General features: G+C 35.4%; 1 protein-coding gene across 1 annotated transcript in view; it reads right to left on the minus strand.

Moving 5' to 3' along the window:
* Positions 1 to 678: 678 nt before the first annotated feature.
* OLA1 (Obg like ATPase 1) overlaps positions 679 to 26570 on the minus strand; it is a 195380-nt gene continuing 169488 nt past the window's right edge. Inside the window, exons 8-11 of the mRNA XM_066345980.1 lie at positions 7707 to 7847; positions 6925 to 7021; positions 4782 to 4904; positions 679 to 1190 (exon numbers count right to left, since the gene is read on the minus strand). Of these exons, the coding sequence (XP_066202077.1) occupies positions 1089 to 1190; positions 4782 to 4904; positions 6925 to 7021; positions 7707 to 7847 (463 nt within the window). The 3' untranslated portion in view covers positions 679 to 1088. The remainder of the gene's footprint in view (positions 1191 to 4781; positions 4905 to 6924; positions 7022 to 7706; positions 7848 to 26570) is intronic.

The following is a 26570-nucleotide window of genomic DNA, read 5'->3' on the forward strand; positions in this document are numbered from 1 at the left end:
TTGAAGATGATGATCATCAGAGACAGCTCAGTGCCAAATGGCCTCCAAATAACTAATTCATCTTTTTTTTTTTCAGAATTTTCTATTACAATTTTAGAAAATGCTTAACTTAAACACACTAAAATTTTAACCAGTTTAAAATATTTTTTCATAACAAGTATGAAAAAAGCTTTTTCATTTCCAAGGTCTAATCTTTTCAGTAATAAACTTTTGCACTCACTACTGAATTTAAACAAAAATATAACCCGCCAGACATGAATGGGTTAGTTTCCACAATTTCATAATTTCAAAGGAAAGATTAAAAATAAGCACTCTCTTCAATATGGTCAGAACAACAACAAAAAAATTCCTTAATTTTTGAAGCAGAATTTTTTTCCAGTATTATTTTATTTTTGGTCACAGTCACCTATGTTATATCCTTTGTAGCATCATTGCTATCAACCTTCAATAAATGTCCATCTACAAATTAATTAACTTTCTTGAGACAAATCCCTGGTATGCTATTCTTCTAGTACCCATGAAAGACTCACTTTTAAGATACAATTGCAGCTGCCCCACACTGCCAGTTACTGTGTCACACACCCGCCTTAAAATTCTGTAATCAGCAACCACCAGGTGCCGTATCGCATTCAGCACACCACAGTCAGTCAATACAGACATCCCCAAACACACCAAGGCTGGTTTTGTCGAATGTTTTATTGAGTGTAGACATCTGGAGCACTGTAAAACATGCATTATCTGTAGATTCAAAAAGGAGCAAGCCACATTGTCCTCACTGTCAAATGTGTCAGGCTTGGCATACATGATGGAGATTAATGAAGTATCATGAGAGTAATATGGTTCCTGAAAAGCTTCTACAATTTGGAGTGGGGTCTTAATCACGTGAAAAGCAAAGCTGTTCACATTAGAGAACTTGCATTTCATCAGAAGTACACAGTATTTTAATTTGAAAACAAATAAAAATAATTCTGTTTGTAGAAGATTTCCATCCCCCCCCAACTTTGTCCCTTCAGTTTTCAGAAATTTTAATAAAAAAAAAATCATATGCCGTTTGGAAACTGTATGTTTATCTGGGTAATGACTAGCATTTATTTCTTCTTCGGTTGCTGAGGTGTATTAAATTTGAAGAAGATAATATCTCCATCTTCAACAATATAATTTCTGCCTTGTTGTCTGTACTTTCCAGCGGCCTGCAGATAGGAAATATAGAGGAAATGGGTTACTATGCAATAAATGCATAAGGTAAATGGTAGAAGCAGATGCAGAAAGTATTATACTTCTTAGGTCATATTTAAAAGAAATATAGAAATGCATACAAGCTTAAACCTAGACCTGGAGAGAAGCAAAAATATTCCTGATTTGGGCAGAACTAGATTTTCCATACATACATAATCAAAATGTATTCTCCAATAAATTTTTGGTACATAAATGTAATTATACCAATATTATTGTATTTCATTACATGCTACTTATGGTACACTTCTGATGTGTCTACAAACATCCAGCAAGTCACTGTAATAAAACGGTTCAAACCAGGTAGGGGGAAAAAAGACCACATAGCTAGTTTAAGGCTACTTTATTTTCTTAAAGAAAGTCTGTGGTGATATTGGTGATGTCAAAAAGATAGTTTGCTACAAGAAAAAGTACTATCAATTGTAATGCACAGATTTTAAATGATTTCCTTATAGTTTTGTATTTAGTATTGACAATGACTATACATAGTGGTGTGTACTAGAATTCATCATAAAGATTACTGACATACTTCGGAGATATTGCAGGTTTGGTTTCAGACCACCACAATAAAGTAAGTACTGCAATAAAGTGAGTTGTAACCTTTTTTTCTGCTAGATGGTCTGGCCTTCAATTTGTAAAAAAAAAAAAAAAAAAAAGCAACATCTGTGAAGCGCAATAAAGTGAAGCGCAATAAAGTGAAGTGCAATAAAACGAGGTATGCCTGTACGGACTAACGGTCCTAGTTACAGCAGACTCTAACAGGTTGGAACTGCAAAGATAAATATTTTTTCCACTTGTATATCAGTTGGCAAAGCAACTGATTCCACCTGCTGGTATGCAGATTTAGACGTGCAATTGGCCAGTAATTCTAAAGCAAACACACAGCAGTTCCAGAGACCCGGGTTCACCCATGCATAACACACACACTTCACCCTAAGCACAACAGGCTCTTCAGCATCTATGCTTAATACTGCACACACTCACTCAGTACCATGTGACCACACTTGACAATGAGGATGTGAGGATCTTTTGGAAAAAATTCTCAAAAGTATTTTCCTACTGTTAGAAATTATTGAAAACACAAACCTTTGCCCAATAAGATCAGTACTTCCCTTTGAACATATTGATAAGAATGTTCAAAGTCAAGTGCAATTATACTAATCAGAAACAACACTAATGAAGATCATACATTTGAGGTAAAAATAAAACAGATCACAGAGCTGTAGTAAACATATTTTCAAATATCCAGATTGCATATAAAAAATCACCTACTAATAATGTGTGCTGTTAAAACAAAGCTGATTTTTAAAAACCCATGATACACTAACATTCTGAAAGGCACACATCCACCTAATCTCTCTCACATTATTTTTTTAAAGACGTGATGTATTGCTACTTATTTTAAGAATAAAGCCCACTGTTCTAAAACCATACAATTTAAATCAAATACATATTGACATGACATATTAATGTAAGTTTATATACTTTGTTACTACTCAAGTTTACTATTAATTAAAGGTGACAGTGCTCCTTTAAATTCTCTAGAGACCATTTAATCCATTTCCACTGCTATCAGAAACAGTGGTTGAAAAAAAAAAATCAATACCCATTTGTGAATCTTGAGTATGTATTAAACAAGACACGTCTAACCAGTTCATTTGCACTTGAAAGCAGCCATCTGTAGAAGCCAGCTTTGCCTAAGCAGATATGATTGCTAATAATGTGGTATCCCTGTAGACTACAAAGCCCACACAGAGCTATTCAGTATATAGTTCACAGCACTGGCATTAAATTAGTTATGCTGCACTGGTATTAGAAATACATATACATACACATATACACAATCTTGCTCTCAAACCTAAAACTGACTTGATAATATTCAAGTAAATAATGTTGGATAGGAGACCATAACATAATTCATAAATGCTTTATATGCTTAGAATTCAAATTCTGAAATGTTAGTTTTGGAGATTTAAAAGAAATCACATAAAACACCTAATGGTGTTCAAAGCTGAAAATTCAGAGGTCAATCATTTCCAATTTATAGTATAAAAGCTCCCAGTTGTGGTAAGCACTTCTACGAGCAGGAAATATTATTTTATTGTATATTGTAAAGTTTCCCTGTTTTGTTAGAGGAAGTATTCAGAATTTATATATCTTTAAAGTTTACTACAACATAGACATTTATTAAGGATTGGTGGAAGAGCTTTATCACATAAGTATTAAAATAAAGCAGCAACTGATTTCTGAATACTAGTAACAGAAAAATTCCTTATTTTAATCATCTTTACTGTATGAAAAATACATATGCCAACATGATGTAGCATGTTGAAAATAACCTGAGATTTTCAAGTCTAATTAGTATTCATGACTAAGTTCAATCTCAATATTTGCATACCTATCTATTGATACAAATGACACCATTGAGAAGCTAATGACGTTCAGTTTAAAACATTTTTTATTTTTAATTATTTTTATTTATTTATTCATTTTAGAGGAGACAGAGAAAGAGAGAGAGAGAGAAGGGGGGGAGGAGCAGGAAGCATCAACTCCCATATGTGCCTTGACCAGGCAAGCCCAGGGTTTTGAATCAGCAACCTCAGCGTTCCAGGTTGACGCTTGATCCACTGCACAACCACAGGTCAGGCTAATGACGTTCAGATTTAAATTGTAACATCTCTCACTCAATTTTAATAAACGAAATGGCTCTCACCTCATATTGAACCAATTATACCAAGATCCCCCCCCCCCTTCTGGGGTTCCAGAAGTTCTATTAAAGTTCTGCCGTCAGTATGATCTTTCTAATGATACCAATGATACCAATCTAATGATAAACTAAACTTGAAATAACTTTTCTGCATACCTTTCAAATGATAAAATAGTAAACATAAGAGAGACCTCTTTAAATTCTTCACCATAATGTCAGTTTAATCACTTGACCTATTAATTAGAGATGACATACCTACTAGATTCTGCTAAGTAAAACCTAATAAAGACAAACAAGATTAATTAAGCCTGAAAAAAAATTACATTATAAAAAATAATTTATTATTATGATATTGCTTTATTATTAGTGGCTGCAAATCAAATTATACTTATTAGCCAAAATAAAGCACAATTTTGGACCTGCCCTCTAGTGTTAAGAAAGCAAATCAAATTCCCAAAGATCTGGAAAAAAAGTACAATCCTGCATTTTTTTTAAGAACAGATATTTTTGTCCCTTTCTTTGAATTAATCATAGGCATATAATACTAGTTCTATTTTAGATATCTAAATGTAATAAGTATACATTTTCACTAGCCATCAGTCAACAAATGCTTTGAAATTATAATTACTTAAAACTAGTTTATTTTTTTTAGTTAAAAAAACAAACAATTCATACATTTAAAAAATTATCTTAAAGCATGTAAATATCTACAGCTCTTCAATCAGTTGATAGTACCACTAAACCCTGTTACACAGTTTAAAAGATGATTATTCATTTTAATCATGATTATCTTCCTCTAAGTAAAAATTATAAAATATGGAACTAGAAAATAATCCCTTACCTTGACCGCATTTTCAGAACCTTCTTCTTTAAAATCTTCATATTTCATTACTTCAGCCATAATGAATCCTTTTTCAAAATCTGTGTGAATCTTTCCTGCAGCTTGAGGAGCCTTCGTCCCTTTCTTTAAAAAGAAAGACCAGAGAAAACTAATTGCCTTTAAGATGACTGATTGTAAGGGTAGAGTTTCTTTTTCCTGATCTGCAGTTGGAGTCCACTTGAACTTATTTACTATCAGTGAAGATGTTAGATAAACAATTAGTACATTTTCAACATGGGTGCTACCTGTGTAGCAGATGTAGCACAGACGGACCAGTAGATATTAAAGAAGCACAGCTTTGTTTTTCCTAACAGTCATCCACAATTTTATCGATTTAGATGCAGCGGTCTGATTTTGGTCTGACTTTCATTTTGATTCTTCACAGTGGAAAAAAAAATAAAGGTTTTAAAGTAACTTTCAAGATGAATTATCAAAGGTTTTAAAAAATAAAAAGCCTTGAAATTTCAGCTCATCTAAAGAACATAGAAAAATCAATGTGTAAAAGGACATTTTAAAGATATTTCCAACAAATTATATAATCTATGTTTGAAAAATAATTTTAAAATTTTCAAGCATTTTACATTATACACCCTGCTTCTAACCATCACAGAGGAAAATTCAAGTTGATGTAAGAAGATAAATGTCTTATAATTACCTCATAGGTTAAATGACAAGGACATACATTCCAGACACACACAACCATGGAAGGAAATTTGAGAAATAATGGTGACCTAAGACTGCTTAATAAAGCATGTTCAAGTGATAAGAAGTCTGACACTCTAAAGCACAGTTTTTACAATAAAAGATGTATTGGCTTAATATGGCTACTCACTGATGCTTACCTGACTAAATATCTCAGCACATTAAATCATGGATACTTACAATCAGTCTTAAGATTAACCAGCTTTCACATTTTAAAGCCCAGAACACGTTTTCTTTCCTGTTACATATACTGTAAGTTTAAAAGTTTAAGGCTTTAAAGTATATAGTAAAATTAAACCCTGGCAATTTATTTATGAATTCAGATTTGCTTTGTCATTATTTTGTAAGTCTACATAAAAGGAATTTGGTTTATATCAATAAAAATTTTTTATTTTACAAGGGGAGAGGAGATAAAAGAAAAGTGAATCTCACATTCATACAACACATTTAACATTATGTTGAACTGCCTCCACGTTCCTATCCATACTAAATCAAAATAAATTTAACAATAACTTGCAGTAGTCAGTGCAAACAGAAATCAAAACAGCATTAAAATTAATCATGTAGCATATACATTAAAAGCATAATAAAAGAATGAATATGACACAGTATTTCTAAAAGTTCTGACATAATTTTTATATTCTATAATACTATTTGGGTCTATATATATTTCAAAATATTTTTCAATAGTAACTATATATTACAATATATTTACATTTAAAAGCAAGCCATTACAGTTCAGTATCTATTGTCCTCTGGGAATAAATTAGTCATTCTTTCTGACCCTAAGCAGTATACATCAATATTTAAAATACATATCACATTTTTAAAGAAGAAAGAGTGAATATATAACACTGAAAAAAATAAATACTACTTCTATGAATCCAAATTACAAAAGGCATGAATTATTACACATTGAGTTTAGCTCTTTGAGCCCAACTGTGTATCTATGAAGAGCATAATGATGTCATATTGCTTTTATTGCTGAAAATGTAATCCGAGCAAAGCAAAGGAGGAAAGAACCACCCGCAACCCAAACAAACTTAGTGAATACAAAATGAAAAGCCACATCAATTTCACTGCAGACAAACCCAGTCACACAGATTAAGCAAGCACAATACTGGTGCGTCTTATCTCTGACCACAGGAGGAGGGTAGACAGATTCTACAGGATGAAGAAATTCAGACTATGTAATAGGCAGAATCAATTGTTACCTGCCTCAATCAATGCCGCTCCACTTTCACTGTTCAGCAGCTCACAAATAATTAAAGTTATCCTGGACAAAAACCTCATCTGTAATGACTAGCTAACCGCCACCATGACAAACTTCAAAGTCAGTGATATCAATCTGAATTCAATAGTGTGGAACTGGATATAGCTGATGAATAAGTATGAATCTTACCCTGATGGTCCATGCACGCACTTCATCTAGGCCTGCAGTGAAAAAGTATTCTAGTTGGAGTGCTGCAAACCCAGCCTTAATGATCTTTGGCAAAGCGCTGAAATAAAATGAAACAAATTCACTCAACATATAAGTTGATTGTGCCAGAGATTGGTATAGAGCTAAAATCATTCATTTCAAGCAGAAAATGTTAAAGATATTAGTAAATGACCATTTATCTTTCTAATGCACTTGAAGAGGTCAGAAAGCATATAACTATTTCTAAAAAACCCTTTAAAAACTGGATCTAATTGTATTAGTCTGAATATATAATTTTGAATTGTTTACGATAAAAAAAGAAAAATTTGATCTGTACATTCTATGCTAATTCCTCCAATATTAATTATTTCCAGGATGTGGGTCATAAAAGCAAAATTATTTTATTGAAATCCAATGTTTAAATAATATATTACAGTTACTCAGAAAAAATTCAGGCAACTGATTCACCCTTTCCCCTCCCCCACTGAACATGACGAAAGAGTTTTGGCGATCATTCCTTCTCAAAAATATACATAACTAATACCTATGTTATAATTAAAACACTGTATGGAGATGACAGATGACAGTTAAAAACTTAATTTAAAATAAATCTTTTCACTCTGTCTCATGGTAAAGAAAGGAGAAGATTCCCTCTTTATAATGGTAATTACTCTGTCATTTATTATTCTATCAGCGCAAGCAATTAAATTACTGCAAGGAAATAGTTGATAATAAAGTGTAGGGAAAATGAATGCTAAATTAACCTTTGTGTCATGTTCGCTTCCAGATACTTCTGTTTCTCCTCAGCACTCAATTCTTGCAACTTGAGTTCCAAGGCCCCACTAAAAGGAATGACCAAGGCACCTGGGTCATACCTGTCCACCCACTCTTTAATTTTTATCAACCTGTAGACAAAAAAGGGCACAACATTATCTTGTAGTGCATGCATGACTGTACCACATTCATTATTATCAAGTAGCACATACATATTCATAAGAATTGCACGGTTTTATGATGCCATCTTTTTGTGTATAGCTTTCCAAGGTCAAGGCATTAACAGGCAGCAATTGCTTCAGGTATACACCATAATATTTTACTGTAATCTAGTTTTACTTTAGCATATTATCTATAGAAAGTATTATACAAATATTTTAAAAGTTTTAAAAGTTACACTAAATGTGTTATAATACCTGTGGCCCCTAAAAACCTCAATTTTATGATTTTCTTTATTTTCTTACTTTACAAAGCAAAAATTTGAAAAACAGAAACAAAGTTCCATTTGTACAGAAATCAGACCTGAAAGTACCAGGGAATTTTGAAGAGTCTTTGACAAATAATCTATTCTACCCAGATATCTATATGCTTGGTTTAGCTCCTTCTTAGACTGATAAGTTTATATTTGTATTGGTTTTGAGGGGAGTTTTTGCTAATCAAAGCAAACATGTCCAGAAATAAAGATTTAGAAATCTGGTTGACTATGTACACACTGCTCTTATAAACCTTTCTTTTGTAGGATCATGACTAATAGAACTGCAGAGGAAGTAAATTCTTTTGAATTGAAAAGGGTTTGAAAAGCCAAATCAGTTAAGAAATTGATACCAAGTGTTACTTAAAAAGATGACTTGATTTTTTTTTTCTCCCAAAGCATGGGGTATTCTGACAAATCAGCAGTTAAAACAGAAATGAAACAAGTGTAGTATTTTAATCATGTTCCGGTCCTACCACTTTGTTAGCTTTTATTCTTGGGCAGTTTACTGAACCTTTCTAAGCCTCAGTTTCCTAATCTATGAAAATGGAGATAATAATAGTACATATTATATTGTAATATTGTAATGGACCTAAAAAAGTAATGTCTGGCATACAGCAAACAAATATTAACAGTAATTACTATTATTAATTTTCACTCTCTGAAAATCATGGTATGTATGCCTAAAATTCTGGAATAGAGTTTAGTATAGAATTGAACCTAGATTTCAAAGAAATTTATATTAATGTATATTATGCATAGTTCCACTAGTCTACCATATTTAGACCAAGGGTTTAATAGCTACTATGGCAAAAAAAAAACACAACAAACTGTGGTAGCATCCTTTAAGTAATCAATGTTAATGTCACTTTAGATGAAAAGAAACATAAGATTTGACCACAAATTCATTAACACCCACCTATCAAAGAAAATGGCAGAGAATCAGTTATTAGAAACAATTTAGGATGGGATACAACATTGAAAAATTCACAATAAATTATACATGTCTGTTATACAAGGATAATCTATAGTTTATTTATTTAATATGTTATCTGTTATCAGTGGCTTTTGCTCCTCATAATTTTTCTTTCCTTTTTGGTCCTATCCTTAAAAAAATGAAAGAAAGAGTAAAAAAAAAAGGCCAACCCAATAAATAGATGAATAAAGATTTGGTTTAGTGTCCTTTAAAATAGGAAATCCAAACCAGATATTTTCTTATCCAAAATTATGAAGAACAGGTTAAGGAAAAAAGGGAAAATTTCAACAGATACTTCCGACTGTAATAACATTAGGAGATTTTAAGTTACTTCATAGACTTATACTAGTCAAACAAAACTACATTAAAATGGAACATTCGTTTATTTTACATCAGATACAATCAAGTATGCAATTTAAAAAAGATCACATACCCAAAATATATAGATACAATGCAAGTAAAATAAAACAAGCCCATGTGAAATGATAATATAAAAATATCATATACATTTTTATTTTATAAATATGGTCAACATAACCAATAAAACAAAAACTGTTACAAAACAACAAGATAAGAAATAATTATTTTGGCTAAAACATCAATTCAGAATAACAATAGTTCTACCCTGTCATTTTAACAGCCTTTCCTGCAGAGTCCTCAGAGGGATTATTTGCATTCCTCAGGTGTTCTATTGTACAATTCAGATGAATAAAGACTTACAAATCATTCCTCTACCGCCAATGTGAGACTTTGATCTGGTGAATACACCATTGTACCTTAACTATAATTGGCAAAAAACCTGACAGTGTAGAGCATCACAAGCTTAATAACAAAGGAGAATATCTCAAAGTGTTGACAGATGATCTTCATAATGCAGAAGCAGAGCTGGTACATTTTAGCAATAAATGAGCACTGAGGTCTAAAGGTCTCTAAAGTGACTGACATCAGACCTGCTATAGCCTCACTAAAAGAAAAAGGTACCGTAGCACTCTCCGTAAAGTGAGTTAGGTTCTTTGCCTGCAAGCTTCACTTTTGTGACTTTCACTGCCATAGAAAACACAGGGAAGATGAAAAGTGAGTTAGGTTCTTTGGCTGTCTGTTTTACTTTTGTTACTTTTACTATCAAACAAAAGTGACAAATGTCCCAAAGTGATTTTTAATTACATATTTGGAACAAATTATGGGTAATTTAAAAAATATAACTCAATTTCAAGATTACTGACTAAAATACATATAATATAACTATTAGGTCTGACGGTTACAAAAAGTGTGATAATGAGGCCAAGATCACAAGTTTGAACCCCATTGGGACCAGTTACCTTTTGCAGAAAAATGTCTATTCTATTACTACAAACCATACCCCAAACTATAGTTAGTCATCTCAAAAATGTGTGCTATTGGCACATGAGGGATATGGAAAAATCAAAGTTGAGCTCAGTTTCACTACTAGAAAAAAAGTTTCAAGTATATTCTATTAAAGTGACTGAATAATAATCTCCATAATCAAACATTAGCAAATGTCTAAAGAAAACTATGCAATTGTTAGTGAAATGATGATGATAATATTGTCATAGAGTATCAAATTATGAATGGAAAAGAAACAGTAAAGACAATACACTCCCAAAGAGGTCAATTGTAAGGACTTTTCATAGTACGTATTCATTTTACAAATTTATATGAACAGATTATTGCAAGGGGATCCAGCCTTCTCTTAAGAAGCCAGAGTCACACTGATTTCCCCAAAGTCTTAAGAGCAAACAATGGAAAGAGGAACTACCATTAGTTGTATTTTTTTCCCTAGTAATGAAGCAAGAGGACAAAGCAGGGACAGTTTTAAGACTAACAGGTTGATGCTTCGAGATACACTAGTTGTGATCTGTAAGATTCTTTGGCAGAATGAGATCTTTAGTATTAACTGAGTAATAGATATAAAAAATATTGTCTCAAATTTACCTTTGGTTTTATAATCTGACTTTCCTATCCAGCTTTAAACTTATATATTCTGTAATTTGATTTTCCTAGGATTAGTTTACATTGTCTTTCTCTCCCCAGATACTAATTTTATTTGTAAAAATTCTATCTGTTTCTCTTTCAAATCTACCTGCTCTCTTTCTGGGTAACATTTTACTCTTGTTTAATGACTTCTCAGTCCCTTTCAGTCTTTTAAACAGATTAATTTAAAAGTTCCTTTAGGACTGCTCTAATTACTTCTAGTTTGGCAGGTACAACTTGGCCCCTACCATGGGTCATCTGCTAACCTTTCGCAACAGCTGGTTCCTGTATATGTGCTGTGTTGTTTTTGGGTATGTGGCCATTTGGCAGCAGCAGCTATATTGCAAGGAAGTCTGCGGTGCCCTGGATTGTTGAGATGTATCTACAAGGGAGTTTTATGGTGATTTCTTCTAAGGAAAGGTATATGAAGGGTCTTGGGCTCTGGATCATTTTAAAGCTTAGTGCTTTGACACTAGGTTATTGCTAATGTAAATTAAGGCCCCCTTCCCCTTACAGTATGGTCCCAGTCTCTAATTTTCTGAGATGAACAGCTTCCTCCCTTATTCAGAAGGGGTGGGAGTAGGGGCATTTTTCTAGTATCTGATCACAGAAAGGATAGCTTTTCTAGGTTTACTGAACAAGCTTTGTTCCAGACAGCATGGGGTCTGTGCCTTGACTCTTACTCCTTCCTATATGGACATGAAGACCTCTAAGCCACACATAAACTCACTTTCCCTGAAGGCTATACACTGTTGGTTCACTCTTTACTGTCACTGAGTCTTCTTTGTTTTGAGCCTCTAGAGAATCCTTTTTCTTGCTTTCAGTACTGCTGTGGGTTCTAAAAATACCACAGCATCATCAATATCACTCTTCTCTGGGTATTTCTAAGGTGTTTCTGCACAGTAGAAACAAGAAGAAATTTCCTTGTGTTGGTGAAGTCTACCATCTTAATTCAAAGTTCTCCATATTAGAGTTAAATCCTTCATTTTACTGTGTTCTAATACAATAGCTTTCAGCATTTTTTGACCATTACCCACAGGGAAATTAATTTTATACCTGACTCAAACATATGGTGCACAGACATTTTCATACACATATCAAAACTGATATGTTTCACGAAGCAATACTTACCTTTAGAATGGGGAAAAAAGTAATTCCAATGGTACTGTTTGATATTTTGCATAAAGCTAAATTTTTGCAACTTAAGCCCTGAAATAGTTTTCTCTAATATACTTTAATAAGATCTTTTAATTTATTGTTATACTTCATGTCAATCTAGCCATTCAACTACCCTCAGCTACTCAAATTTTGATATTTTCTAAAAATCCTTTAAAGATGGTTCAATCCAGCACTAAAGCCAAGTTACATTATCATTTATGATATCTTTATTGAACATTAGAACTCTCTCAAATCTGCTTATTCTACTTTTCAACATCAAAGTATACTTAAAATCTTTGAAGTTGTTACATATGGTAACATTAGGTTCTTATACACACCTTATATAGTTTTGTGTGTGAATCTAGGTCTTGACTTAAAAAAATATTAGTAGTGATATCTTGCTTCTGACTAACTGTTGGCAAGAACCACATGTCAATATAGGGGTCCTTGGGTTATGACACAGCTCTGTTCCTATGACAGTGATATAACCCGAATTTTGGTCTAAGTCGAAACACACCCTAGCCTAAGTCACTTACCTATCCTACCACAGTTGTAAAATCATAATCTGGAACAAAAAAAACACAACTAAGCCACAGAATAAGGAAAAGGACATAAATATAGGAGTCATGATAAAGGCCAAAAATCACCAAACAAAATAGAAACAGAACACTTGCATTTTTACAGTCCAAAATGGTGTAGGTAAGTGTACTGGGGAATGCCAACTCCCTCACTCATAAGCCCCATTACTGCATATTCTTCCATTGTGCACAACCAAACTAGTTTGCCCACGTAGTGTGTAAGTTCGATGCTACTGTTGTAAGCCGAAATAATCACGTCTCAATTTTTTAAAGTTTTTATGAAAGTGTCGTACACTCAAAATATTGAGACTATTGTAACCTGAGGACGCCCCGTACTCAGAAAATGATGCAACTTACAAGGAGGATCCATAGCTGGTTTATTCAGTGACTCGACATCATTCAGCCAATGTTATTAAGGACCTAACCTTTACTAAGTTAATTCCTATCATGTTGTTCATGGTATGGATGTACCATAAATCCAGGGGGCACTGATAAATACTGAGGTCATTTCTAGTCCCTTCCTTTGCTAGAAATGAGGTTTACTCTCATTTGTACTAAAATTGTTCAGTGCCCCAAAGAATGATTTTAAGATAACACGTTCCTCTTTTCCAATTTCCATACATGATCATTGTAAGTTAATGTCAATTTACAGAGTTCTGAAACAAAACAAAACAGAAAACACCAAAAAAAAGACAGAAAGGCTTATGGAAGGTAAGGTTATCTTCTTAAAGATGACATAAACATTATTTAATTAATCCAGTATCTTATAAATGGGAATAAATAATACTATAAACCTGCACTGAAAGTAATAGCACAAACAACATACAAACTGAAATATATGCAATAATACTTACCCAAAGTAAAAACATTAGCTTTAGAAAATTTAAAATGCCCAACTCTTAAAAATTCATTGTTTGAATACAGTTATTAGAATGGGTTTATTAAAGAAGTTGGGGGAGAAAGGAGAAATAAGAAATACCAAAAATGTAATTCTAGTATAATTGCTTAGTGTCTGGAAATCTAATCCCTCTTCTAAAAGAGATCCCCATCTTTGATGTTATAATAAACTTCAAATTTCAGCATTCTTGTCCGACTTCACAGAGTTATATAGAAAGAATAACAATTACAACTCTGCTCCTCAAAATGTGGTCACATCACTTGGATGCTAGTTAGAAAAGCAGAATCTCATAATCTTCATTTTAATAAGATCTCCAGGTATTTCTTATGCATGTTAAACTTTCAGAAACATTGAACTAATAAAGGACTTTGAAAACTTACAGGATGAAAATGGCTAAGATAACTTTGAAGACCAATTGTTAACTAAGCAGATGCTGACTACCTATCCCACTGATAGGAGAGGAGTGAGAATAATAGAAAAATTCCTGCTTACATCTCCAAGCTCAAAAGAGAGAAGAGGAAAAAGTCACAAGGATTTCAGGAAGTATAAGAAAATTGTTTGCTCTGAATTCCCTGTAATATCAAAGACGATTCACAGTAAAAATAATTAATTTAGACAGAATTAGTATGATCACCAGTTTCTTACTTTATAAGACATAATTATCCCTCTCTCATTCTAATAAGCCCAAATACCCGGAAAAACATCTGCAGTAAGTTAGCTTTGGAGCCTAGATTCAAATTATAAGAAGTGATTCCAGCAGAGAGGACTTTCGTGAAATCTGAATTCATAACAAATGAAAGGAATGTTACCACAAATTATTTCCTAGGAGGGCCTCACAGAACCATTGTCTGGAAAACCCCATTAATTTTGCAGTCACTATAATAAAATGGCATTTGTATATATACATAAATATATACCTATGTATATATAAAAAAATCCTAGAGAAATGGGCATTCCTTTTGCAGCAAATAAATAAAAACTAAGTTTCAGGCTTTCTGTTTCAAGGATAAACATCAAGCCTTCTGACTCTAGTGGTAACTGGGTTATAAGGAAACTGAAATGATAGGTGTTATGACAAGCAGAAAACCTTAAAAGCAAATTAGAAAAATTAGAATATATTTATCCTAACACTTTGGGCTCACCATGACTCCGGATTTAACTCAATATGCCTCAGAGGTAATGCAAAGATAATACATGCAATTAATCTATATAACATGTAACAACTATATGGAAATATTTTCTATGTTCAACAAAAAGGCCTCCTTAAAAAATGTCTTGCAAAGAACTGGAGGAAACATCAGGATGAGTCCTGATTAGTTTGAGTAAATCATAGTAATTTCATTCTCCAGCTGGCAGTGGGTTTGAGCATGGGCATATGAACCAGTTCTGATCAATGGGGCAAGAGGGGAAGCCTAGGAAAAGAATCTGGAAGGTCACCTTTGGCTTTTAAAAAGAGAAAAGAGGGCCTAATGGGCGGTGGTACAGTGGATAGAGTCTCGATCTGGGATACTAAGGTCCCAGGTCCGAAACCTGGAGGTCGCGGGCTTAGCACAGGTTCACCAGCTTGAGCACAGGGTTGTTGGCTTGAGTGTAGGATCAAGATGATCCCACGGTTGCTGGCTTGAGCAAGGGGTCACTGGCTTGGCCAGAGCTCCCCCGTCAAGGCACGTATGAGAAGCAATCAGTGAACAACTGACGCAACTATGAGTTAATGCTTCTCATCTCTTCCTTCCTGTCTCTCTCACTTAAAAATGAGAGAGAGAGAGAGAGAGAGAGAGAGAGAGAGAGAGAGAGAGAGAGAGAGAGGGAAAAGAGGGTCTCTGTTGTCCACCATGGCTGGATTTTACCCTGACATTCAAGCAGGCATTTTGTGACCTAAAGAGTGCAAGTGGGGAAAGATGAGAAAAACCCTTTCTTGGTAACGTCACAGGACACTGAATTAACCAATGGTGGAGACAAACTACTTTGAGTCTTGTTATTATGTACTGGGATCGTCATTATTTGTAGCTGAAAGCATTCTGATGATCCTCATTTAAGTATAGGACTGCAGCTCCTCTTAACTGGTTTAACTCCAATTTATTCTTTAAGAAACCAGTTCCTGCAATGCTTTCCCTGAGCTTCCATATGAACAGATGCTATAGGACACTATAACCTGTACTATAAATTACTCATTTTCTTGTTTATCTTCTATCATTACACAATAAAAGTAAAAACTTCTTGAGGTCAGCAACTTATCTTTGTTCCCTGATATATCCACAGAACTCTTCTCAGTACAGCGCCTGGCACATAACGGATGATCAAACATCGTCTGAATGAGTAAGAAGGTGGAAAGAGCTTTAGCTAATAATTAATTGAGGGACCACAAGACAGTTATTTAAGGTCTCTTTGCTTTAATTTACTCACTGTGATAACCTAATGAGTAGTTTTCAACTTGATCTGGGTTCCCTAAAGACAATAAAAAGATAAGGTGCCAGGAGGAGAAAAGAGAGGGAGAGCAAGGGAGGAAGAAAGAGGCAGGCTCTGAGCCTCCACTCCTGCATTTCAACCAGAGCTGTACCTTGCAGATAGGCTGGAGTTTTGCATCAGATTTCATCAAAAGAAAGAGTTCTGTTGTTTTTAACAACTTTAAAGTTTAATGATTGAATGATCCTTTTCAGATGGCAAATTCTATCATTTTATGGTATATGCCAGAAATTGAACAAATACAAGTGCTAAAATCTTTAGGCACTTCAGATATTTACTTAAATGCTATTTTTAAGCATATTTTTTTGTTTTTATTTTTCAATTACAGTTGAAATATGGTTCCTTATATTCCAATTGCTTCATCTATTCTACTGCTAATTCCCTATTAAATTATTCTTTATTACAGTTACTGTATCCTTCATTTCTGACCGTTTTTTTTTTTTATGGTTTCCATGTTCTTGTTTATGCTGTTCTCAGTAAGATCACTGAGTATCCTTATAATCAATGTTTTGAACTCTGCTTCTAGTAGACTGCTTGTCTCATTTTGTTTAGTTCTTCTGGAGTTTTGTTCTGTTCTTTTATTTGGGACATGTTTGTCTCCTCATTTGACTGCTTCCCTGTGTTTGTTTCTATGTATTAGGTAGAGCTGCACCATCTCCTGTGCTTACATAGTAGTGTTCTGTAGGGCCCAGTGGCACAGCCTCCCCAGTCACCCAAGCTGAGTTCTCTAGGTGCAGCACCCCTGTGTGGGCTGTGTATACCCTTCTGTTGTAGTTGAGCCTTGACTGCTGTTGGCACATCAACGGGAGGGATTTACCCCCCAGGCCAGTGGGCTGGAAGAACTGACTGCGACCACTGACCACTGTGGAGAATCCACTGTGCAGGAACCAACCCCATGAAACAAGACTTACTTTAGCAGGACTCTGGTGCCTGCTGAGTCTGCCCCTTGAGTGTGTTGTTTGTGGAGGTGGTTGGGGGGTGGTGTTTCAATGTGGTCTGAGGCTGTCCACTGGGTGTGCTGGCTCTGGGACCCCTGAGAGCTGCAAGCCAAGGTCAGCCCCTGCCTGTGTTCTGCTGAGGGCCACCCAGCTTGAGTTACAAAGAGCCCTGAAGATGGCTGCTACTTGTGCTGGGCTTGGAGGTACCCAGGAGGGGCCAAGCTGAGAAACAAGGTGGCTGTTGGTGGTGTCAGGTATGGGGCCACTTAATGAGAGCTATAGAGCATGCTGAGGCCAGATGCTGCTTTATTGAGATATTTTAGTTAAGTCTGAAGCATGAACCAAGACAGGCCATTTGTATGGAAAAGCCACTGGAAATAGCTTGGGTGAGCAGCAACGTTGAGTGGGGTGGGGTCTCGGAAAAACCTGAGCAGGAGGAACAATGCTAGCCAGGATGATGGAAACTCAGATATGGCACCTGCCTGCTAGCGTTGTGTGGGGAGGGCTCACCAAAGGAATAATGGCCTCTGCCAGCACTTCTGTCTGGGAGAAAGCCATTCCCCCAAGCCCTTGTCCTGATGCTGGACACTTCAGTTCCTCCCAGTATGTCTCTGGTGCCTTTCAAGTTGCTGTTCCAGTGCTGGAGCTCAGAAGAAGTGAGTCTGAGTAAGTTCATTCTGCGGTCCATTTAAGAGAAACTGCTTGGGGCTTCAGCAGCCCTTGGTTTCTCTCAGCCTCAATCCCCACTGGGTTTTACAGCCAGAAGACATGGGGACTTCTCTTCCCAGTACTGGAACCCTGGGTTGGGGGACCTGGTGTGGGGCTGGAACCCCTCACTTCTCAGGAGTGACTTCTGCTGCCAAGATATCCCTTCTGACTTTGATCAGCCACATGTGGGTGTGGGACAAGCCTGTATCTCTCTGACTTGATGTGGCTTCTTCTTTATGTTCTTAGTTGCAGGACTTCCATTCAGCTAGCTTTCAGGCAGTTCTGAATGATGGTTGTTCTGTAGTTTAGTTGTAATTTGATTTTTCATGGGATAATGTGAGTAGCACATTTACCTATGCCTCCATCTTAACCAGAAGCTCCTTATTTCTTACTATATTTTTAAAAAAGGCTCTCCCTTCCCATTTTTGTCACTCTCTAGTCCCTCACCTTGACTTACGTTTTAGCACTTATAATCTTAATATTAACTGTCTTCCTCTCAGCACTGGTGAACTTACTTTACCCAGCTATTGAGGCAAAGAACTTTTTGAACATTTTGTTCCCCTCAGTATCTCCAGCACCACTTAAAATAGTGCCTGGCACACACAGATGCTCAGTGAATGTTGGGTGTTTCAATGAATAGGAATGAATTGACAGTTAATCTAAAAAAATAATTAGGTAAGTGGACACTCTGAAGTACATACATATGATTCTTATAGACCCTAGCTACCTGTCTTTTCTGCCAGAGCCAACTTTTAGACATTAGTAGGCTATAGTTGATTTGACCAATGGAGATATGCATGTTTATTAGCTAGAATGGTGAAGTGAAAAATCATACCAACAGAACATGGAAGAAGCATACCTAATTCAAGTACTGTTATACAAACAAAATTCAAAATATAGTGGGGTTATTTTGATTCACAAGTTAAATCAGTGGCTTGAACTACTTGTAATTCAAGTTTGAACATCAAGGTTCATTGTGAATATACCAAACTGAGCATCTCAAATGTTAAGATGTTCCCTGGATTTCAGGCTTATTACCTCTTCAAAAATTACTAAATTGTGATTTGTGTTCATACTAAGTGACTCCAAGCTGGGTACATTTTTGATGCTTTACACTAGTGTTTCTCAAAATACAGTTCTGGAATACCTGTGAATCCAGGACTCTACAGGAAAACCTAGATTTATAATCTCTTGAAGTGGGATTTCCATCCAATCTTTACAACACATCACATTCTCTGCCACTTCTTTGCAATTTTATATTCTAGTCTTAAACATTAAATATAAAAATATTCTGTAATTAAAGTTGTCATGAGGCATGAAACCAATATTTACAGCTTGAGACTATAAAACTCTGTCAGTTGCAAGAATACTTCTCAACTATGTTATGATCCTATAAGTACTTTTGGCCATGAACCTCAAGGATAAAATATCTTTCCATCCACCTTCATGCAAAGAGAAAGATATCAGGTTGACATACTCTATAATCAAAACATAAACTTAAGGGAGAGTGACATATCTTGATTTAACTATCACATATATAATTTTTTAGAGAATGTAGGATGGTATCAGAAATTGAAATTCCACATCCAGATTCCTTATGAAGGTGAAGAAAGTCAAAAGACTACCCTATGATAACTTGAGAGAGTGAGGAGAAGATGCTTGGAATAAGAGTGAGTATATATATGGGGGGGAGGAAGAGAGAGGGAAATGGGGGGAACATGTGTCACAGTGGCAGTGTGTCAAGAAACACAGTACCATAAACATGATAAAAACTTCAGTATTGAGCCTTTTTGAGACTGGCCTAAATTTATGAAGGGCTTATAAATGATAAGAACTAAACTAAGTTTATGAATATGTTTGACAAAAGAAGTGTAGTTGTACATGAAAACTACAAAGCATCATTGACAGCAATTAAAGACAGTAAGTAGAAAAACACATGTGTTCTTGAAGACTTACTATTGTGAAGATGGCAATATTTCTCAAATTGATCAACAGTCAATGCTATCTATTTGTATAATGCTATCTGCTGCCTTTTGTGTAGAAATTGACAAGCCCACCCTAAAATTCATATAAAAATGAAAAATCCCCCAAATACCAAAACAAACTTGAAAAAAAACAAAATTAAAGGATTCCCCTTTTTCTAGTGCAAACTACTATAAAACTATAGTAATCAAGACTATGTAGCACCGGCATAACGCTAGACAAACAGATCAGTGGAACACAATTGAGAGTTCAAAATAAACCCAATACATCTACAATCAATTTTTAATTATAGAGAAAAGCCATAAAATTTACCATCTTAACTTTATTTTATTTTTTTAGACTTTATTTATTCATTTTAGAGGGAAGAGAGGGAGGGAGAGGGAGGGGGGAAGGGAGGAGGAGAAGGAGCATCAACTCCCACCCCACATGCTCCTTGACCGGGCAAACCCACAGTTTCAAACCGGTGACCTCAGCATTCCAGGTTGAGGCTTCATCGACTGCGCCACCACAGGTCAGGCTTAAATGTTTTTAAATGTGTAGTTCAGTAACATTAACCATATTCACACTATTTTGTAATGAATCTTCAGAACTTTTTCATCTTGCAAGCTTAAAATTTTATATTCATTGAACACCTACCTGTTTCCACCCCAGCCCCAGCCCCTCATTCTACTTTCTGTTTCTATAAGTTTTAACTACTTTAGGACACTTTTTATAAGTAGAGTTATGTAGCTTTTGTCTTTTTGTGATTGGCTTATTTCACTTAGCATAATATCCTAAAGGTTCATTCATGTTGTAACATATGATAGGATTTCTTTCCTTCTTAAGACTGAATAATATTCCATTGGATGTATATATTACATTTTATTTATCCATTCATTCATTGATGGATATTTGTGTTGTTTCACCTGTTGACTATTGTGAACAATACTGTAATGAACATGGGTATGCAGATATCTCTTCAAGATTCTGGGGTTCTTTTGTTTTGTTTTTAAATACAGTGAGGGGGGAGGCAGAGACAGTCTTCCGTATGTACCCTGACTGGGACTCACCCAGCAAGCCTACTAGAGGACAATGCTCTGCCCATCTGGGGTGGTGCTTCACTGCTCAGCAACTGAGCTCTTCTTAGCACCTGAGGTGGAGGCCATGGAGCCAACCTCGGCACCGAAAGCCAACTCACTCAAACTGAGCCATGGCTGCAGGAGGGGGAGAGAGAGAAGCTGAGGGGTAGGGGTGGGAAAACAGATGGACACATCTCCTGTGTAACCTGACCGGGAAACAAACCTAGGACTCCCATATTCCAGGTTGATGCTCTACCACTGAGTCAACAAGCCAAAACATATACGGTAATTCTTTAATTCTAAAGGAAACCTCCATACTGTTTCTCATAGTGAGTACACCATTTCCCCCCCATGAACACTGTACTAGGGTTCCAATTTTTACATATCTTTGTAAACAATTGTTGTTTTCTTTTTATATTGGCCTTTTAAGGGGTGTAAAATTATTCATAGCTCATGTTTTTTCTTTTTTCTTTTTTTTTTAGTGCAAAAGAGACAAGATTGGAGAGAGGTTAGAAACATCAACTCACAGTTATGGCACTTTAGTTGTTTATGGATTGCTTCTCATGTGTCTTGACCAGGGGGCGGGGCTCCAGCCAAACCAGTGACCCCTTCCTCAAGCCAGAAACCATGGGATCATTTCAGCGACTCCGTTTCCAAGCCAGCAGCAACTTTTGGGTTTTGAACCTGGGACCTCAGTGTTCCAGGTTGATGCTCTATCCCCTGTGACATCCCTGGTCAAGCCATAGCTCATGATTTTGATTTGCCTTTCTCTAATAATTAGTGATGTTGAGCATCGTTTCATATGTTTGTTGGCTACTTGTGTATCTTCTTTGGAGAAATGTTTATTCAAGTCCCTTACCCATTTTTAAAAATTGGATAATTTGAAAAAAAAATTGGATAATTTGGTTTTTTGGTTATTGAATTTATGTTATCATTAATAATTTTTTTACAAGGGTTCCAACACAAATGAGAGAAAGAGTAATCAAGAAATGGTGCTTAGCCTGACCAGGTGGTGGTGTAGTGGATACAGCATCAGCCTGGAATGATGAGGACCTAGGTTTGAAACCCCGAGGTCGCCAGCTTGAGCGTGGGATCATAGACGTGACCCCATGGTCACTGGCTTGAGCCCAAAGGTTGCTGGCTTGAAGCCCAAGGTTGCTGGCTTGAGCAAAGGTTGCTGGCTTGGCTGGAGCCCCTTGTTCAAGTCACATATGGGAAAACAATCAATGAATAACAAAGGTGCCACAGCTATGAGTTGATGCTTCTCATTTCTCTCCCTTCCTGTCTGCCTGTCCCTATCTGATCTACCTTTCTCTCTCGCTTAAAAAAAGAAGAAAAAGAAGGTGTTTAGATAATTGGATATCATAACAAAAATTAAAATGAGCCAAAGACCTAAATATAGTTGTTAAAATTATAAAACTATTAGAAGGAAAGAGGTGAACATCTTCATGACCTTGGATTGGGCAAGTTTTTTAGAAATAATACCTAAAGCACAAACAACCAAATCAATTAGACTTTATTAAAACTAAAAATTTTGATGACCAAAGAAACTACCAAGAAAATGAAATAATAATCTACAGAACAGAAATAAAAATATTTGGAAATAACCTATCTGATAAGGGTCCAGGAGCCAGAATATATTAAAAAACTCAATAATAACTACAATTTACAACTCAATTATAAAAATACAAAAGCCTAACTTAAAATAGGCAAGGACCTTGAACAGATATTTCTCCCAGGAAGATACACAAATAGCTAACAAACATGTGAAAAGATGCTCAATTATCACTAATGATTAGTGAAATGAAAAGTAGTAAGTGGTATACTCATATAAAGCAATGTAATTATTCATAAAAATAAAAAAAGTACAGATGACTCTCCAACAATACAGGTTAGAACTATGTGAGTTGAATTATACACTGATATTATTTTTTTGTGTGTGAGTCAATGCAAGAAAGAGAGACAGATAGGAAGGAAGAGAGATGAGAAGCATCAACTCATAGTTGAGGCACTTCAGTTGTTCATTGATTATTTCTCATATGTGTCTTGACAGGGGGTTTGGTGGAGGACTTCAGCAGAGCCCAGTAACCTTTGGCTCAAGCCAGCAACCCCAGGCTTCAAGCTAGAAATCATGGGATCATGTCGATGATCCCACACTCAAGCAAGTGACCCTGTGCTCAAGCAGGCAACATTGGAGTTTTGAACCTGGGACTTCAGTGTCCCAGGTCAACGTTCTATCCACTGTGTCACCACTGGCATAAGCAGATTAAAAAGAAAACCAACACTGTAAATGCATTCTCTCTTCCTTGTGATTTTCTTAATAACATTTTATTTTTAATAATATTTTTTTTCTAACTTAATATAAGAATACAATATGTAAAACATATAACAAAATATGTGTTAATTGACTTTTTATGTTATCTGTAAGGCTTCTGGTCAACAGTTTTAGGGAATCATAGGTTACACACAGATTTTCGACAGCAGGGGATCAGTGCCCCTACACCCTGCCTTGTTCAAAGGTCAACTGTACTGACACATGTGACAACATGGATGAACCTTGAAAACATTATACTAAGTAAAAAGCCATATACAGAAAGCCGCTTATTGTAAGATTCAATTTATATAAAATGTCCTCAATAGACAACCCCAAAGAGATAGAAAGTAGATTAATGGTGGCCAGGAACTAGGTGGAGGAGGCAAAGGGGAAACACTATTAATGCGTACTGGGGTACTGGGTTTCTTTTTTGAGGTGATGAGTATGTTCTCGAATTTCTGGTGATGCTGGCAGGACATTATGAATATACTGAAACCCACTGAAATTGTGTGCTGTCAGACCTCAGTGTGTCAGTAGGTTCTTGGAATATTTCTTTATACAAGAAAAAGGATAATTGGGAGATATGTGGAAGTAGAATCACATCACCAAAATTTGTGGTTGGTTTCTTAGCTTACAGTTTGTCTTAGCAAGCAATAATAAACCAGAGTCCGTTATGTTACTGAAAAAACATTGTATGCAAAATTAACTTTTAAAATACAAAAGTTAATTCATTTTAATAAGAGGAATCCTATAACTAAAGGACTCCCATAGGTGATACTTTTGCAAAGGGAGGTAGTATAGAATATAGTTACTTAGAACTGGGGCCAGACAGAGCAGAGATCCCAGTCATATCAGAAAGCTTTTCTAAGGTCTCAGTTTTCTCACCTATGTGGAGATAATAAGAGCCATCTATTTCAGAGGGTTGTTGTGAAGATTCAATGAGAAAGTGCACATAAAATGCTTAGCATGTATCTGATGCAAGGTAAGTACTCATCATACAGGGTGGGGCAAATGTAGGATTATAGTTGTAAGTGTATGAAACACCATTTTTTGTATTATTATTTATTATTGTATTATTTTCCATATGTAAAATTGTAAACCTACTTTGATACATCTTGTATATTAGTTATTATTATTTATAAAGTGAATTATGGCTTTTTCTTTTTTGTTTTTTAGAGAGAGATAGGAGAGAGAGAAGCATCAACTCATAGTTGCTTCATTTTAGTTGTTCACTGACTGCTTCTCGTACATGCCCTGACTGGGGGCTCAAGAGAAGCCAGTGACACTTTGCTCAAGCCAGAGTCCTTGGGCTTCAAGTCAATGACCCTGGGATCGTACTGATGATCCTCTGCTCAAGCCAGTGACCCTGGGGATTTGAACCTAGGTCCTCAGTGACCCAGGTCAATGCTTTATCCACTGTGCCACCACCTGATCAGGCCAGACTATAATTTCTTAAACGGAATTGTGTTTGTTTATCTGCAATCTGGCTATTCATCAGATTTATTCTGAAAAGGCATGTCTAAGTATTATTAACCACTTAAAATTTATTTAAGGCATTTCTTTATTTTCCTCCTTAAACTGTTCTGTCTGTATAGAAAAATGGCAGGTTTTCCTACTCATTAAAATCACTGCTCAAAGATATTCTCACAGTTTGTAAGAAGGAGCAAAACATTATTTAGGTTGCAGATATTACATATGAAATATATTTGAGATAAACCACGAGAAAGCATATTTGCCTTTGCTATAATTTCTCGGTATTACTCAGAGCAGTCAGTCTAGGAACCACTTGTTACTTGGCTCTGGGTATAAACAGCAGCTTCTTACAACCTGTTCCCTGGACATACCGAGACAGACAAAACTGATGAAATATTTACTCCTATGCTGCCATTCCCATTTCAAAGGGTTTTTTTCTCCACCACCCTGACACATTGCCTGCTACATTTATCTACTGTTTAAAATAAATTCATTTGAAAAGTCTATTCATTTTCTTAATGATGATTTTTGATGACTAGAAGTTATTCATAATAATGAAGCCCATTTTTTTTCTTTTATCATTAGTGCTCTGTTTCTCATTCAAGAAACCTTTGCTTATGCCAAGTTGTGAAGATACTCTCCTGTGTTTCAATGAAGGACTGTGGACTGAAAAAATGGCAGAGTGAACAGGTTTAAAGCAAATCAGAATGCCCTGCAGATGAAAAGAAGCTACAGAGTCAAGGATGATAAGCTAAGAGAACGCTATGTAACTTAAAAACGAAGTGATAAGGTTTTAGCCTTGATTGATAAGGAGTCTAATTGTAGAGGAAAGAATGAATAAGGGTCAGATTCAGAAGAAAAAAGATGGAATTTAGTGATAAAGTGACTATGGTGTATGAAAGAAGACTGTTAAAAGGATTTGAAGAACTTAAACCTATAAGATTCAAAGAGTGCTAGTAATATTACAAAGATAGGATAATCTGAAAGTAGATTCCACTATGGATGCAGTATAGGGAAAAATAAGAAATTTAGTTTTATACCTATTAAGTCTCATAACAATAATGGAATAACCAAATAGAATTTTCTTGTTGATGGTCAGGAATAAAGAAATTTGAAAAAGGCTAAGAGGTAAAAGTAAGATGGTAGATTTGTGACTCATTAGCAGGGAGCAGTGCTTCTCAAAGTAACATCCATGCACCAGCAGCACAAGCAGCACCTAGAAACTTGCTGGACATGACAGTTCTCAGGCCCCAACCTAGACCTGCTGAATCAGATACTGGCGGTGGGGTCATCTGTGTTTTAAGAAACCTTCCAGATGAGTTCAATGCATGCTCAAGTTTGAGAAAAACAGAACACAGGTTAAGAGTTGAAAGCATTAAGCACAGAGGGCAAGTGAAAAAAATTAACACTCAATTACTGATCCCTAGGGAAGAGTCATGGCAGACAGAGAGAAAATCAGTAAAGAGAAGAGATTACAAATGAAAGACTAATATACCTGCTACCCCAAGGTCATGCTGAAGAGAATGTCATCAAGTTTCTAAGTAGTCTATTCTGAAAGGGCAGAGACAGAAAAACATAAACAGGTACACAGAATGGAGTGTTCTTTCATCCTTTTTTTACCTCTCCCTCTCCTCCTCCCCACGGGGTAATATTGTTTGGAGAAAAAATATTACTCAGGATATATACTGAGTAAAAATTCACAAAAATTAGGGGATATTTCAAAATGAATATGAAGCGATAAAATATCCCCTAATTTTTGTAAGCAGTATATTTTCCATATTAGCTTTTCTTTTTTGTTTTCTTCTGTTCTTTTTCTTATACTAGTTTTTTTTGTATTTTTCCG

The sequence above is a fragment of the Saccopteryx leptura genome, chromosome 7 (assembly GCF_036850995.1).
Source record: "Saccopteryx leptura isolate mSacLep1 chromosome 7, mSacLep1_pri_phased_curated, whole genome shotgun sequence".
NCBI lineage: Eukaryota > Metazoa > Chordata > Mammalia > Chiroptera > Emballonuridae > Saccopteryx > Saccopteryx leptura.